General features: G+C 32.0%; 1 protein-coding gene across 1 annotated transcript; it reads left to right on the top strand.

Moving 5' to 3' along the window:
* Positions 1–2,393: 2,393 nt before the first annotated feature.
* LOC115888936 lies at positions 2,394–5,989 on the top strand. The gene is made up of 3 exons (XM_030908826.1): positions 2,394–2,630; positions 4,890–5,336; positions 5,414–5,989. Exons 1-3 carry the CDS (start codon positions 2,394–2,396, stop codon positions 5,987–5,989), a joined length of 1,260 nt encoding a protein of 419 aa, XP_030764686.1.
* Positions 5,990–17,520: the final 11,531 nt, after the last annotated feature.

Here is a 17,520-nt window from a genome sequence, read left to right as displayed (position 1 = left end):
TTAGTACCTTCTCTAGCTGGTAACTGGTGATATGTATTATAATCCTTTTTGGTGAATCAAATCACACGGTTCAGTTTCTTATATTGAATCGACTGATTAAATTCGTTCATTTGAATTCTTATCACTTGTATTTTATGCTCATAATGTTTGTTCATGGTTACGGTTCAAGGTTCCGGTTCAAGTCTAATTATTGATACGCGGACTATAATTTTGCGTAGTTAATATCAATTAAACAATTTCATCACAGTAAATCAAAAGAAACCATCAATCAGCGTTTAATCTTATGCTAGAAAAATGCAACAAACTGTAAATTTACAAAAAGCTTTGTTAAAAATTAAAAAAATGAAAGAAAATCGTTTAATTTTTATAATTTGGTAACTCCCTTTGGGCAACTTTTATATTTCCATTTCTATTCATTTATCAATAACTATCAAAGACAAAATCTATTACACTTATCCCACTTCGCAAACACATCGTTGATGCAATATTTCTTTATCGACATATGCACAGAAGTGTATGCTCAAGCTGCCAACTTTAGTAATAAATGACTTTGATATTTTACCGGATACACGTCATTCTACTTGAAGGTCGAAGGTATACTGATGGGCGTTATTTGAGCTGATTTTAAAATTGCAACTTTAAAAGTTTCTTGCTTAACTTAAGAGATAGTTTAGCTCAAGATGTCTAAAATTAAAATAAAATTATATTGGTTATAATAACGTAAATAGTCTCACCGATAAAGGCAGCAACATATGGAACTTATTTATATTTACTGACTTTCAAGACTTGAAAGTGAAATTTTACTTCGACAGTAGTTTCTGCTATGATTTATATTCAATATAATATCAGAAAATTTTCGCCTGTTGCTTTTAAATTTGACATTTAAAGTAATAAATGGCTAAAAAGTCAGTTTACAGCCAACCAGATGAAAACATTTTTTTCATCATTTTTAACCAATAACTGCCGATTCTACCACAAGAATCTGCTGCTATTGATTAAAAATTACGAAATTTTAGTTTTCATCTTGGTGGCTAAAAAATACAGGGTGGCGCCTGTCATACGACGCGAATGCTCCAAGGAGAACGACAGTTTGTATAGAAATTAAATTTCGTGAGCATATGTAGGCTAATTTAGAGCATTTTTTTTTAAAATATAGAGAGTTCTACAGGGTGTCCCTAAAAACAGTTAAATTAAAAGTTGTTTTTTTTTTGTAATGTATTATATATTAATTGATTTGACCCTATATATTAATTGATTTTCTGATTCAAGGAGAGGGAAAGAATAAAGGAGAGTTTTATTAAAAGAGTATATGACTAAAATGTAAGGTTTTTAGGACGTTTAATATTTTCCAAAAATGAAAAACAATTTTTAGATTTCAATAAAAGCTACCTAAATTAGAATTTACCCAGCGCCGGCGCCTAATATGTAGTTAAAATAACTATTGCATTTGAACTCAAATTAAAATTTTACCCCAAAAAGTTATACGGGGTAAGACAAAATTAATATTGAACATTGGTCCCTTTAAAGGTAAGTTACTCTTTATTAAATGGAACATCCAGTATATTAGTGTCTGCAGTGTGCATTCACCAATTAATGGAATACTTAAATGGTCCTGATTTACCTAGTCTAAACTTTTTTTATGGGGAAATGTTAAAGACATTGTTTACAAATTGAGTATTTTACTCTACATCCTTTAATTTTTGTTAAATTAACAAAAGGTATATCATAGCCACCTAGATTGTATCAAATAATAAAGATCTGTTGACGCAAAATCATAAAAATGAAAATATCTAGAGAAATCTTTGTCTAGAAGTAAAGGTAATCTTAATAATATTTTGAAGATATATAAATTTTCCATTGAACATCGGAATAATATACTCAGTGTCCGATTTAAAATAAAGGAGTAACTTGTTTTTAAAAGTGACCAATGTTCAATATTAAATTTGTCTCACCCTGTATAACTTTTTGGATTAAACGTTAATTTGGTTAAGTATCAGGCTATATAGGGTAAATTACAATTTAGGTGGCTAAATTTAAGCTATTTTCCCAGCAAAAACTAGCGCGAAAGTCAAATTTGTCCTACATCTATAAATAAAATAAAATTTCATATGATGCAGATTTGATCTATGACAATGTATAATATGTATTTTAATACAAAGAAATAATGCTGATATTTATTATTTAAAAGTTAACATAAATAATTCTCATATACGAGAAGGGTCTGAAAAGTTTCCGACCTCATCGTGAAGATTCTAGCAGCACTCCTAGATAAAAGCTAGTGAATTTTCATTGTTCATCTGTTGACAGTTATTCACCAAAGTTGCAGCCATTTTGGATGCGCAGTTGTTATGTAACAGTCGTTTGAGTGAGTTGATGTCAGTGTTTTTGTGAAAATGGACAAAATCGAGTATCGGGCTGTCATTAAATATCTGGTTTTGAAAGGCAATACGCCTGCACAAATTAAACATGAGTTGGATTATGTGTATGGGGACTCTGCACCATCATTTACTACAGTAAAATTTTGGGCAGCTGAATTTAAACGTGGCCGTAAGAGCTTGGGAGACGATGAATGTTCGGGACGTCCAAAAACTGCAACTACCGACGATAACATCGCCAAAGTTCACCAAATGGTGCTAGACGACCGCTGAATTAAAGTGAGAGAGATAGCAGAGTTTATGAACATATCAAAAGAACGTGTTTGTCACATACTAAATCAAGATTTAGGCATGAGAAAGCTGTCCGCGCGTTGGATGCCGCGTTTGCTCACGTTAGACCAAAAGCGTGTTCGTATGAACATTTCCAACGGAAAGTTAGTGCAGTTTAGGCGCAATAAATCCGAGTTTTGGCGTCGACTAATTACTGTAGATGAAACTTGGATACACCACTATACACCAGAAACAAAAATACAGTCCAAACAGTGGACGGCAAAGGGAGAACCGGCTCCAAAAAAAGAAAAAAACTGTTATTTCGGCTGGGAAAATAATGACGATTGTTTTTTGGGATAGTCATGGAGTTATTTTAATTGATTATCTTCAAAAAGGAAAAACCATCACAGGAGCATACTACGCATCATTGCTTGCACGGTTTGAACTGCTTGGCCATCCGCCTTACTCACCAGATCTAGCCCCTAGCGACTTCTTTTTGTTCCTTCATTTAAAAATTGCGCTCGGAGGACAGATTTTCGTCAAATGCAGGCAATCACCTTCGTGAACCACTATTTTATAGAGAAAAACGCCGAGTACTATTTGGACGGGTTACAGAGCATCGCTGGGAAAAGTGTGTAGAGTTACAAGGGGACCATGTTGAAAAATAAAATAAAATATTCAGAAAAAATTTCTTATATTTATGTTAGGTCGGAAACTTTTCAGACCACCCTCGTACTCACATATTTTAGACGATATACGTACTTGCTTACATTTATACATTTTCCTTAAGGGGTGAAGGCATACTGATGCGCGTAACGTTGGCTCTTATTATCGCAACTCAAGAACTGCCTTGCCTAACTTAGTTGCAGATAGTTGGAGCCTCGAGATGCCGCCATCATCGTATAAAATTAGAGCCTCAGCAAAATGGTTCCGGTAACAATAAAGCATATTTTAGTGCGTCTAATGCAGGCAAATACGCTTTTCCCCCACACCGAGGCCTTTCACTTTGAAGCTTTCGGCCGATTTTATTATCTGCCATTATTTTGGAGTTACTTCGTCTGTTAAAGCATAAAATATAGAGATGAGAAGGTAAAATTGTTCCAATTAAGTACTTTTTACGTGATAGACGTTTAGAGATGTACGACGTTATAAACTCCAAAGTAATTTTAATTAATCGTGGTAAATTATATTTTCGAGCGACGAGCAGAGCAAAATGCGAAATGGATGATAAAGTTTTAACGGCCTTTTGATGTTGCGACTAATTGTGATACTTATTTTGCTAAAATGTTACAACATACGTTGTACTTGCGAGTTACGCAACTTTGTTAAATAACAATCATCTTTCAGTCAAAGAGAACAAGTTATAGATGAATCTGTAACTATTCTAAATAAAGCAAAAATAAAATTATTGCTTTTTTACTAAATAAAATGATTATGAACCATACTCTATACAGGGTTATTCACCACATACGATACGGAGTATTGTAGCAAAACTATTAGATTTTTAAGGACTATTAGAGCTACAATTTTAATAATATTTTTTACAAGATAGAGAGTGTCTCAAATAAATAAAAATATCAAAATTGTATTTTTTTAAATGAAACACTCTGTATATTATTATATTTTTTGTTTCTGCGATTAAATTAAAGATAAATTTGATTAAGGTTTCCCGCATTTTAATCCTACCGTTTTGGAAATTTTACGTTTTGGTCAAAATACAGTAAAAATTTTAATACTTCATTTCTCTAGGCGTACTTAAGTTTTTAAAACCAAATATTGTACTGAAGTTTTTCTATTGACCAAATGTTGTGTTGGAATAATAAAAATTATAGTATCTGTTACAGAGTGTCTAATTCTTTATTCTTTTTATTAAAAATTTATTTTAAATAATTACTAGCTTTAAATTTGTTTAACCTGGACCTGGACCTGGACCTGGACCTAAGGTAATATCGCAGCTGAGCTACTAAAATGCGGGGGCTAGGGTCTGATCGAACGTTTGGTAGCCCTTATGAATAAGTGCCTAGCAATCAATAGAATACCCCAAGAATGGAAAACGTCTCATTTAGTATCCATATTCAAAAAGGGAAATCGGAGAGACTCTGGATGCTACAGAGGACTAAGTGTGAATTGTACGATGGGCAGGTTGTTTAGTAAAATTCTACAATCCAAACTTAGAGCAAATATTGGTTAGAGCAATATTGGTTAGAGCAAATATTGGTTGTTGACAACCTTTTCATACTTCAGCAGCTTCTGGAAAAACAAATATCCGTAAAACAGGAAGTTCACTTGGCTTTTGTAGATCTTGAAAAAGCCTACGATACAATACCCCGTCAAAAATTGTGGAAGGCCCTCGAACGGCTAGACGTGGATAAGGATCTCTTAAAAATAATTAAAGAACTGTACAATAATAATGTATCGCTCATAAAAGTAGGAAATCGACTGTCTGAACCTATACTAACCACAAAGGGTCTCAGACAGGGCTGCAGTCTTCCCTTGCTTTTCAACGCCTATGTAGAAGTCGCGCTAGAAGAATGGAAAAGACAATGTGAACCTATGGGTATTCCTATAGGCGCACAAAAATTGTTCACTTTAAATTTTGCTGACGACCAGGTGGTGCTTGCGCAGGATGCGTTTGACCTTGAATATATGATGAGAAGACTCTATGTACAATATGAGAAGTGGGGTCTACAAGTAAGTCTTAAAAAACAGAATATCTAGTAGTCTATAGTGAAGCGGCCTTTGAAGTTCTGATTACCGATGATACTCAGGTCACACAGGTCAACAACTTCAAATATTTAGGGTCAATCGTGACTAAACAGGGCATTGGAGAGGACGAAATTAAACTCCGCATTCAAGCTGGCAAGAGAGTAGTGGGATGCTTGAATTCATTGTGGTGGAATCAGCATCTCTCTCTTAGAGCCAAAAAACGGCTTGGACAAATCTTGGTGGAATCTGTGGTGTGCAATGGTTGCGAAGTATGGGCTCTAACAGCCGAAATGAAACGGAGACTAACAGCAGTCGAAATGGACTATCTCAGAAGGAGCGCAGGTGTATCGAAAATGGGCCGAATTATCAACATAGAGATTAGACACCGAATGAATGCTCCAGAGACAATTATAGACAGGGTCGAAATCAGAGGTCTCAAGTGGTTTGGCCATCTATTAAGAATGCCGGAAGATCGATGGCCTAAACGTCTGTTTCATTGGAGTCCTCCACAAAGAAGAAAGCGAGGTAGAAGGTCGTGGAACAACACAATTAGGCAAGCGATGGCATCCAGAGAGCTGGAAGAACTGGATGCATTTGATAGAGAGGTTTGGCAAAGGCGAACGGGAAAGCAGCAGTAGCTGCATGTTTGATTAATGGACAACTAATGTCTAATCAAAAATCTCTGTATATATATATATATATAGCATATATATATATATATATATATAGGTATATATATATATATATATATATATATATATATATATATATATATATATATATTGTTATATATATATATATATATATATATTTGTTTAAAAACTTATTATACAGGTTAGTTATATATATATATATATATATATATATATATATATATATATATATATATATATATATATATTTGTTTAAAAAAAACTTGTTTAATTTAAATGAAACACCCTGTATTTTTATGGGAATCAGATGCACAATTTAATTGTCTATCAAATTGTATTATACCATTTTTTATACCAATTAAAAAAAACTCTTTAAATATTGGTTAAAGAGGACCAATTAATATGATCCCATTATTCAAACTACATTAATTGATGTTTGCCTTGATTAATAATAGTTGCTCCAAATACTAAAAAACTGAATTTTGTATGTGTATTACACAGTGTGTTAAAAAGTAAAATGTAACATGTTATAAATTTTATTTATTTTTTTCACGAATGCTTATTTATAACAACAGAGACGTTATATTAATTTTTGATTAAAATCCATATTTATTTAGAATAATTTATCAACTAAAACAATTAAGTATGTAATTAACTAATTTCTGGATGAAATAGTGGTGGTAATAGTATGGTAATAATAATTAGTATACACTATTACAAAGATTTAAATAGTTTTCTTTTTGTAAACAAATGAGCTTGCGATATAATCGTTTTTAGCACCTGTACATTTTATACATTTGATGTTTTAAAAAAATCTAAAATGTCAATATTCCATGGGCCAAAAATGATAAATGAGGTCTAAGTTGTAAGAAAATGCATTTTCTATAAAAACTTGAGGAGATAGGTATAATACAATTTGATAGACAATTAAATTATGCATCTGATTCTTCTTAAAATATAAAAATGAATAATATTTTTTATTTATTTGGTACACTGTTTGCTTCTAAAAATATTTTTATATTTTAGTTCTAATAGCCTTTCAACGAACCCAAAACTTGCAATTTGTAAAAATCTAATCGTTTGGCTTCAATACTCCGTATCGTATGTGGTGAATAACTTTGTATTATTCTGATAAAACATTAAAAGAGGAATAAATACGAACATTGTTATCGTACTTTAAGTGCTTGGAGATTCATTAATTTCAACTGATCACTTACTAAAGCATACGCTGTGTTGCATGCTCAATAAGCAAATTATACGTCTGAGTGTGTGCACGCAAACTGTATACAGCGGTCAAGCATTGCGGTGCCAACGTTATTAGTTCACGACTGATCTAAATTGCTCCAGGTAAAGGAAGTTATATTCAATTAGTCAATATGGCTATTGAAGTTGTTGAATAAAATAATTAAAAAATTATACATCTAAAACTTTAAGTTTACAAATAAAATTATATTATAATTATTAATACAATGTAAGTTAATATATACCGGGTAGGTCATTGGCCGCTGGAAACATAATAAATTCCATGCAAATTTAATTTAAATGTCTGCGTATTAGTCATGGCCCAAACAGTGATTTTTTAATAACAGGTACAACCTGTTCCAGTAGTAAAAGATACCTGTTCCAAGAAACCTGTTCCAGTTCCAAACTGTTCCAAAACGTAAATTAATACCGTACTGGTATCGTACTGTTTCGGTTCTTCCTGTTTCAGTAGCAGTAGAATGTTCTCCGAAGTGTTGCCGCTTGGACGTTGCCGTTACGAAACCCTCTATATTACACGCGGTAAGTGGATTTTTTCTTGTTAAACTACTGATTTTTTTCTTTTGAATAAAAAAAAAATAAATTTAATCTACTACCTATGTGCTATATTACCAACAAATGCTTTTAACTTAAAATTGAAGCAAAATAACAACACTAAAATTCACCACAATACACCAAAAACACTTTTACTTTTTACATTGGACGCGTGTTTCGCTAACCATGTTAGCATCATTAGTATATGATTAAAACCAAAGCACAATCTCCAAGTTGAGCGTTTATATATCGCTCAGTGGGCACCGAGTGGCAAAATAATGTTGTAAAGATAGTAAGAACAGAGACAACGGTCCACCTCTTCAAGTTCTTTTGTTCCTACTAATGAAGTGGGACCAGTTATGCTTAGTGTTTATTTTAGTTAGATCTTGCCACGCCCACTCGGTATTGTATTTTTCAAAAACTATTATGTTTGGCAAAATCACCAGCACTTTTTTTTAATATAAAAATTTCTTCATTTTATTTGCCTTATAAAATAAAAAAAAAAAAAAAAAAATTATATAATAAAAATTTAGTTGAATTTAACAATACATTAAATAAAAATATATTTATTTTCTTGTCCTTCTTCTTTATCCTGATAACAGATAACAGCTGAACGGTTCCGTCCGCTAGACTAGCGAAAGCGATATACGACCTCGATTCTCAACCCTCAAACAAGTTCTTTTTACTCAACTGTTCCAAAAAGTTGCAAATCCCTGACTGTTCCAAGTCTTAAACTGTTCCAAGTCCCAAACTGTTCAACATCAACCTGTCCTGCCCTAAACTTTTTCCAATGAATAAGAACAGTCTCACACTGCTCCTATTAATTTTTCTGTGCTAATTTGTGTTCTAGTGCCAGTGCTTTGCAACAGCTGAAACAGTTGGAATTGGAACTGGTACATGATTGTAGCACAGAACCTGTTCCAAAATAAACGTCTTTCGAAAATATCAGATCCTGTTCCAAAGCATTATCACTACTGTGTATATGTCACGTCACCCTTTGGAACACTGTTGCTAATTTAAAAACTGCCTCTATTTTTTAAATAAAACTGAACAGAACATGAAACAGGAATTGAAACAACAATTCATGGCAAATGTCAACATACTTAAGTTATCAACCTATGATTGTGTCACTGTCAAATACAACCCAAGTAAAATACAACCAAGTAAATGTGTTTGCTAATTTCAAAGTGTTTTTAAGTTATAATTTAAAGAAACAAACACAATTCATTTTATTTATAATTTGAAGAAAAAAGATCGGTTTAACAAAGAATGCTTTAAAAGGATGAATTAGATATATCAGTCAAAAGTCAAGTCCCTAGAACAATAAGCTTCTAGCTTAAAAAATAAACTAACTATGTAATTAAATAATTTTTGGGCGGAAATATTGGTGGTATATTTAAATAGTATACTCTTTACAAAGATTTAAATAGTTTTCTTTTTGTAAACAAATGGGTTTGCAATATTATTATTTTTACCACCTGTACATTTCGTACATATACGTTGCTTTAAAAATCTAAAAACGTCAATATTTCATGGGTATATTGATAAATTATGGGGTCTAAATTATAACAAATAGCATTTTCTACGAAAACTTGAAGAGGTAAAAATGGAATAACACAATTTGATAGACAATTAAATTATGCATCTGATTTCGTAAAATATACAGGGTGATCCATTTAAATTAAACAAGTTATTGCTGCTTAAAGTTAGAAAATTATTAAATATAAATTTTTGGACACTCTGTATAAGGTGGTATACTTTTATTATTGCAAACAATAACATTCGTCAATAACAATTTTCAGTAAATATTTAGTATTAAAATTAATACCTCTTGGAGGAATGAAGCTTTAAATTATTTTTACTGCAAAAGTAATTTAGCTGCTTATTCAATGTTTTCCATGAGATCTTCTTGTAAATAGAGCTGTGAGCGATCGTTTATACCGACGTCAGTGAAGAATTACAGTAAAATAAGAAAAAAAAAAAAAAAAAAAAAAAAAATTAATAATTTAATTTTGTGTTTTTTTTTTTTTTTTTTTTTTTTTTTTTTTTTTTTTTTTTTTTAATTTATTATTTCATTTATTATTATTATTAAGTTATAGTTTTACACAGTCTATAGTACTACACCACACTGGATTGAATTTAAAATACCATTTTTTTTTTTTTTTTTGAAAATGTCAAAAGTTGCACATATGACATATAAAAGTCAAAAGATACCTAACGGTACATGTAAAAAGTCATACCAAAATTTCGATAGTAATTTCCAACAGGAAGTAACCAAAAGGGGAGAGCGAGAGTCAATACGTCAATCAATCCGAATTTATGTACATAGATACTGAACACACCAAAAATCTCTCTACTTTTAACTGATAACAATAAATAGGTTTCCCACCAACTCGGTATTTTAATTTTAAACACTGAAACAGAATTGTTATTAATAAAGCGAGAGCGGAGGTTCGGCATCTTACTATACCAGTAGACCGAATAGATTTCAAAAGTTTACCGAACTAATTGATCGTTGTGCGATGGAGAAAAACCGCGGAAAAATTTTTATAATAAGTCTAATGAGAGAGTATATTTTGGTCTGTGAAGCCCAGTTGATTTGCGACTGTCGGTGTCAATTTGTTGGCTGCGACTTTGATGTGTGGCAAATTCCAGCTCGGAGTATTTTATTTGGGATATATATATTTTTGTTCAAGTTGTTTTTACGATACAAAAGAGTCGTTTTGTCAGCTCGATAGCTTGGTTGATTGTTTGAATTGACGAATATAGATACACATTTCAAATATATCATACAATGCCCGCGTAAATGATGGGACCTCTTTTTTATTTGTTGAAAACTTGTAGATATCGCTATAAAATTGCATGTACATTTTATAGGACACAATCATTGCCTGTAAACTTATATGGTGAAATTTTGACAAAATAATTTGGATTGACTACGGACACGGTATGTCGCTACCCAAGTAGCATATTTAGACACAAAATCGAAATAAAATCTCTGATGAGAAACAGTGCAAAACAGTTTATACTATATATAAACAGTACCATAGATCGCTTCTTGTTTCGAAACATTTTACCAAAATATGGTTGTGCTACATAAGCTATAACAATAAAGATCTTAGTGTCACAAATTTTTCGAAACATTTAAGAAACAAATGAGGCTCACATTTACAGATTTCGTACCCGTTTTGTTTCTGAAAAGTTTCCATAATTTATTTGATATTCTGTCAAATATAAGTAAGGTTATTTCCGAGGATATTTCTAATAACCGTACTTAGGTTTCGAAAATGTTTCCTGTATGTGGCATACCGTTTCCATTTTGTGTCAAGAAACAGAGACACAATTATACTAAATTTCGATTTTTTAGTTTATTTGTATACAAAATATGCTGAGTTGTAAACAAACCAACAACATAATATCCTTGAACATGTATTAAATAACTATTGCAAATACATGCTATAGATGAGAAACCTGGAAACTTATGGGTATTATAAGGAAACTGCAGGTCGCTCATTGGAACGAAACATGCTGGGGTTAACCAAGAAAGACCATAAAATAATAAAGTGGATACGACAAAAGACCCAGTTAATAGTCAATAAATGTCATCCACAGAATCACATCCCTTAAATGGCAATGGGCAGGACACCTGGCAAGAAGGATGGACAACAGGTGGACCACAAACATTACAGCATGGTACCCACGAGGAATTAAGAAACCTAGAAGAAGACCAAACTTGAGATGGGACCATGATGTTAGGAAATTAGCATTGATAACTTGGACCCGCATAGCCAACAATAAACAACAATGAAAAACAATTACAAAGAAAGTATCTAAATATGGGAGAGAGGTTACACCATAATTGGAAATGGTTGAATAAGAAATGGTTGAAAATGATGATGATGTAATGTTTATACATTTGTGGTGCATAATTAAATATAGCATACTAAATACAAAATGCGTATGACATCTTCCAGAATTATGATAAATATTATACTACCTACCCAGCCCTACTAAGAGAGTATCTAAATATGTAAGGAGGCTACACTCAAAATGGTTGAATGTTAAAATGATGACGACGATGATGAAGTAGTCCAAAATATTTAAAAAATATAATTTATTTTTGCAACATTTAATTGTTTTACTGTGATACAAAAAATGTTCTAAAAATATCTTACTAGTACGAGGACTGTTCTGACTTCTGATTAGAAATCAGTTTGGAACTTCAAAATTTTGTTCTGTGAACGCTGAATTTTTGGTTAGGAATCATAAATTTTGGTTTTGTGAACGCTTTAGATTTCATGCGCATGCGTCGGATCGTTGTAAACTCTTTTTGACTTCTCTGCAAATGAAGTAATGCTTGTTCACGCTAGACTGGGGTCTATTTTTCATCGTAACAGTAATAAATTAAATTAAAGTAGTGCCGCCTCAGTTTATTTCCCTTGCAAAAGAGTGGCACCCGAAATCAGAAAACAAAACTAATGAATAAAATTCACGCTTCACTGTAGAAAAATCACAAAATAAAATCACCGATATAACAAAGTGATTAGAGTACAAAACAAATCACGGCTATTCTTTTTCAGAATCGCCCATCATTTGGTGGAATCGTTACACCCCGGATCCGACTTCGAAATATATTTGTTCTTACAAAATACACATCGTAAGAGAACGTCGTTATTATCTCTATAATCTGATAAATAAATCATTTTCCGCACGACCAGGAAATTTTTCATCTCTCTCCTTTATTTCCCGTCCCACGCTCGAATAAAAGAAATTCCAATAAACACATACCGAGAAGAATATTCCATTGTGCCGGAGAAAAATATCGCCATCTGATTTTATTTTTATGATTAAATGAGTTACGTAAACTCTGTTTACTCCACTCCGGCCCCAAAGGGTGGTAATATAGATTTTCTGTTTTCAGATGAATCTATTGAGGAGGAAGTGACATTACATTATCTTTCTTTTATTAACCCTCGAGCGGGCGCCTCCGGAATTTTGTACCGCAATTTTACTAATTTCGTTAAAACAAAATATTCGTTGGACTTAGGTTGATGGTGCCATTAAATATGTGTTATCGACGCCTATGATCTTTATGATAGGCAGTCATTTTCACGCCGTGCCTGCACCCCGTGACCGCGGATGTTTGCGAATAGCGGAGTGGTAGGCTTTGGAAATAGTTGAATATCGGAGATTGTTGATGCCGAGAGAAGACATTGTTTGTAAAGATATAATTATATTTAAAATATCAATTTCTGTTAAATATATTAATCTCCCGATTACATCAGAAGTGGCAATGAGTTTAATCCAGCGTTCTTGGGCCGTAAAGGCGTATTTCTGACATACCGACGACTATTGACTTAACTTTGACCTTCGACACTATCGTTTCGTAAATGCGTCGGTTTCGAAGATCGATTCGGTGATTTGGTCGTCTCAGATACGGGTACCCGTCGGATTTCGGATACCGTCGTCGGATCGGCGAAGCGCGAAAAGAAAACCGGAGGGATCATTCTGCTAGCCCTAGTGCTCGAAGATATTAGCGGAAAAAATGCAGTGCTGGAAAAATAAGCGTCATATCACCCCTACAAGTTATAGACTCCGGGAGATAATAGGAAAAGGTAGTGAGCCAACACATTATCTGAACAAATCTCTTCTAAAAGGTATTTAAAAAATGGCTAGAAAAAAAAATCGAGATAAATTCTAAGGTAATTAGGAGATAAATTCTAAGGTAGTATTTTTATGATTTTTATACAGTGAAAATTGTTGTCATGGACAGATTTGAGTTTAAAGTAATTGTTCGGATTTTTCGATTTCGGTGATATGAATCGCCTCGTGGTTCAAGAGGTCTCAAAGAGAGGGCTCTAGCGTAGTCGGTTGATAAGGGTCGATTGCGCTTGCGAAAGAAGATGGCTGCGAACCAACTGTGAACCTCAGCACAGACAGTTTTTCACGTAAAAAGTAAAATTTTATTGTTAAAATTAAAAGTTAAATAAATATCTATCTATGGCCCTCCTGAGGAATAAAATTTCTAGAGTTCTGTGTTATTTAGTATATTAGTTATGTTAAGTATGTGTTATTTTATTCTCATTAAACTTCTTGATCAAGCCGAAACGTGGAACGGTGGTTTTCAAACATGATTTTTATTTTTTGTGCGTTGAAGTTGAAATATTTTGTTGAGCTTTTTAATTAAAAATATTAAACAAAAGTCGAACAGTAATTTAATAATTTCACTTCAAATGTAATAAAAAATATATCAAGTATATACAGGTATATTCAAGACATTTTATGTGGAAAGGTAAAAAAAAAGTCTTCAAAAGTTTTTCAGTTTTTCAGAAGTACCTACTATAGATTGTTTCATAAATGTATAATTTATATTTTTCATATATACATTTTTTTAATTATACCCCATTTTACTTATTACTTATTTTATTACTTTAAGTTTAGTTATAGATGTTATTAATATTTCAACTATATTTTTAATTTTTCTTACATTTTACTGAAACTTTCAACTTTAGGTAGTCTAGTATTGCTATATCGGTAATAGTAATATACTAAGTATTACATGAATGTACTTGGTAATTATCTTTGGTGATTAGAAATATAAGAGAGAAATAGTAGATATGTATGTAAAATTTAAAGTTGAATATTTATGAAATCAAACGTTTATTAAGGCATAATATTAATTTATTATAGACACATCATAATAATCCTTCTAGTATACACGGAGTTTCGATGTAATATTTGAAAATTCATTTTAAAAAGCTGTTTTTAAAGTAGTCTTTAAGAAAGTTATTTTGTTTTGTACCTATTTATGTACCTAGGTGAATAAATACATGGTTGTAGAAAAGTTAAGTAGGTTCCGAACTGTAGGTTTTTTCAAATTCACTTGAGAATTATATCAAAATATGTTAAAATAGTTGTTTAAAATTGTTAGAAGATGAGAACGATGCGTTTATTAAAGTATACAGGTCTAATTTTTAATAAAAGCGTAATTTCTTGTAATTAGAAATAAATGTAAATGTCCAGATAGGTAAAATTCTATGCACAAGAGTAGTATTATATAATAATTTTCACAACACGCTGTAGATATCTTGAAAACAAACTACTAAAGAACGACATAAAATAAATATTCTCGGAAATAACATATTGTTTCGGTAAAAACATGTTTAAATAGTTTTTAACAAAAATGTCTAATAGTTAATATACAACTAGCAAATCCGATTATCTTAATCTTATATAAAATGTATACACTTTTCCTATTATGCGTAAACAAAAATAAATAAAGCGGTACTATATTATTTTAATTTAAAATACATAAACTAAGCTACCTAGGTATGTACTTAAATCTTTATGCGACGTTAATATATGAGTTTACAACCCCGAATGAAGTAATCATTTAGGGATACCCTTTTACCTAAAAAAAACGAATACTTTCAATATAAACTAGCCATATCTCACTACCTGAATACTGTTTGACATCTAAGTGGAATGGGACAAGTAGAGAGGCATAATCTCTAGTATGTGTAACAAGTTGCATTACGATATCTAGGTTGAAAATGAAAAAAAAACCCTCTCGGCGTACGGCCTCGAGGGCTAAACATTTCCCAGCGTGACTTATATGTAAGATAACACACTAGTACGATAAATAACTATTTTTAGATTGATTTTATAATAATATGTTAATAATCTCGCTAGATAAGCTTTAGGAGGTAAAGGTACTAGTTAGAGACAATAAGAAGCAAGTTGATCCCTGCCATGTATGTAAAATCCATAAAACTACTAGTTTTGCAACTAAGGCAAGAAATTTGTTCTCGAAAACTACCGTGAAGGCGGATTCTCACGACTGGCGTACTTGACAAGTACGCCAATATTTGCGTACTTGGCAAGTATCCCCACCAGTCCCCACTTTGTACTACATTGGCAAGTGTACTTGGCAAGTACGCCAATATTTGCATATTTGCCAAGTACCCCTACAATCCTTTTCAAGTAAACAGTATAGTCGCATCGATGGATACTGGTCGTCCCGAAATTGTCGTTGCTAGTGATTCTTTTTTCTTTTTAAATTCTTTTACTGTACACTGCAATACGATTTCTATGTTCTTTATGTTTGGCCATCCATATGAAGGGCTTATTTTCGTATAAATCCCTAAATTCCAAAACAACATCATTTGAAGACTACACGGGAAAACCCAGTTTTGTACATTTTAATTGGAGCCGAGAAAAATGCAATTTAGTGTTTTTAAAGAAATATGTTTTTTTCGGTTGAATAATTAGAAAAATATTTATATTACTACCAATTCTGAATTATTAATGTTGTGAATTATCGCCGTATTCTGAAATATTGAAATAAAAATCTAAGTAGATAATCTAAAGAAAATAGTCACAATGCAAAACAAAACAGGGGAAAATCATGGATGTTCAATTAATTAAAAGTTGTATAAAACCTAAATCTAAACTATTATTTTTTTTGTTGAAAATTAATATTTAACTAGGTTTTTATTACAATAAATAAATTTATAACATATTGATAACGAAATAAATATTCCATATATACGTACATAAATTAATTACGTATGTGTATACCTTTAAGATTGTTACATAAGGATAATATTTTTCTATCGATCGTGTCAGATGATATTTTTGAGAGATTTGTTGATTCATCTATGTTTTTCGGTCAGTCGAGATTATTGTTGTTTATTGTAAGTTTCGAGCGGAATAAATTTATTTGTGTTTTTGATTTTCGACGTTTATTTTCTGTAATATCCCTTGTTTTAATAATATAATACTAATTGCAAAATGCATGCTTGTCGCCCATGCGTAAGTACAACTTAACAAAGTATAGCTAGAGACGTAAGAAATATAAAATAACATGCGACCGGTGCTATCCCCAAGTCTCTTCCTATATTTGTACAACTGTACATCTCTGGTTTTTGCCATTTACTCGTGGACTACTCTGGTTTTTCCTTTGTACGGCAAAATAACCAAGCTGTAATATCTCTGGGACTAAGCGTATTATTGCTTTCTTTTTTCGAATGACGTTAACATTTGTCTATAAAGTTGTATCGCTATCTTAATTTCTATGAAAATGTGACATATCTGGTTTTTCCCGTGTAATCTTCATTTGTCCACTCCATTTATTGCTGTGAAAACGATTTAGGTATGTCGCCAATATTGAAGTTATTAATGTAAATTTGATATTACATAATCTATTATTGTTTTACCGTTTTAAATTATCAGCAATTAACTCGAAAAACACTACGATCCGGAAATAAATCGGACATACGCTATAACAGTAACATTATTTGCGCAGTCGTTTTTTTGCGCCTCGGCAAGTGTAAACAAAGCTGGCCCATGCTGGCCAAGTATACTTGGCAAGTGTACGATTAATCGTTTGACTCGGGCTATATTTACCTACAGAGAGTGGGGACGCGACAAGTGACCAAGGAACCCGTTCTCACGACATGGCAAGTATATTCCAATATCAAATGTTTGTCAAGTACGGCAGTCGTGAGAATCCGCCTTGATAGACTAATCAATTGTATCACCGGTATAGATATCTACCTATAGAAGAAAACTAAACATTTAGATGAAACATTAGAAGATGTTTCGTCTTCTTCCAATGGTTAAAAATATTTTTTTAATAATTAAAAGGTTCTGTTAGGTTTATTTTATTATGTTCGGTATGATACAGTTTTTGTAAGTTGGCAAAGTTATTTTTTTTTATT

The sequence above is a fragment of the Sitophilus oryzae genome, unplaced genomic scaffold (genome assembly GCF_002938485.1).
Source record: "Sitophilus oryzae breed Bouriz unplaced genomic scaffold, Soryzae_2.0 scaffold_809_pilon_pilon, whole genome shotgun sequence".
Taxonomy (NCBI): domain Eukaryota; kingdom Metazoa; phylum Arthropoda; class Insecta; order Coleoptera; family Curculionidae; genus Sitophilus; species Sitophilus oryzae.
This window is presented reverse-complemented; position numbering and strand designations above follow the sequence as displayed.

Bases quoted from the DNA above. Each gene is read 5' to 3' on its own strand.
- LOC115888936 (XM_030908826.1), top strand. From the start codon at position 2,394: ATGGACAAAATCGAGTATCGGGCTGTCATTAAATATCTGGTTTTGAAA. The intron at 2,631-4,889 runs GTGCTAGACGAC...TTCATACTTCAG, and splicing joins TCGCCAAAGTTCACCAAATG to CAGCTTCTGGAAAAACAAAT. The intron at 5,337-5,413 runs GTAAGTCTTAAA...GATGATACTCAG, and splicing joins ATGAGAAGTGGGGTCTACAA to GTCACACAGGTCAACAACTT.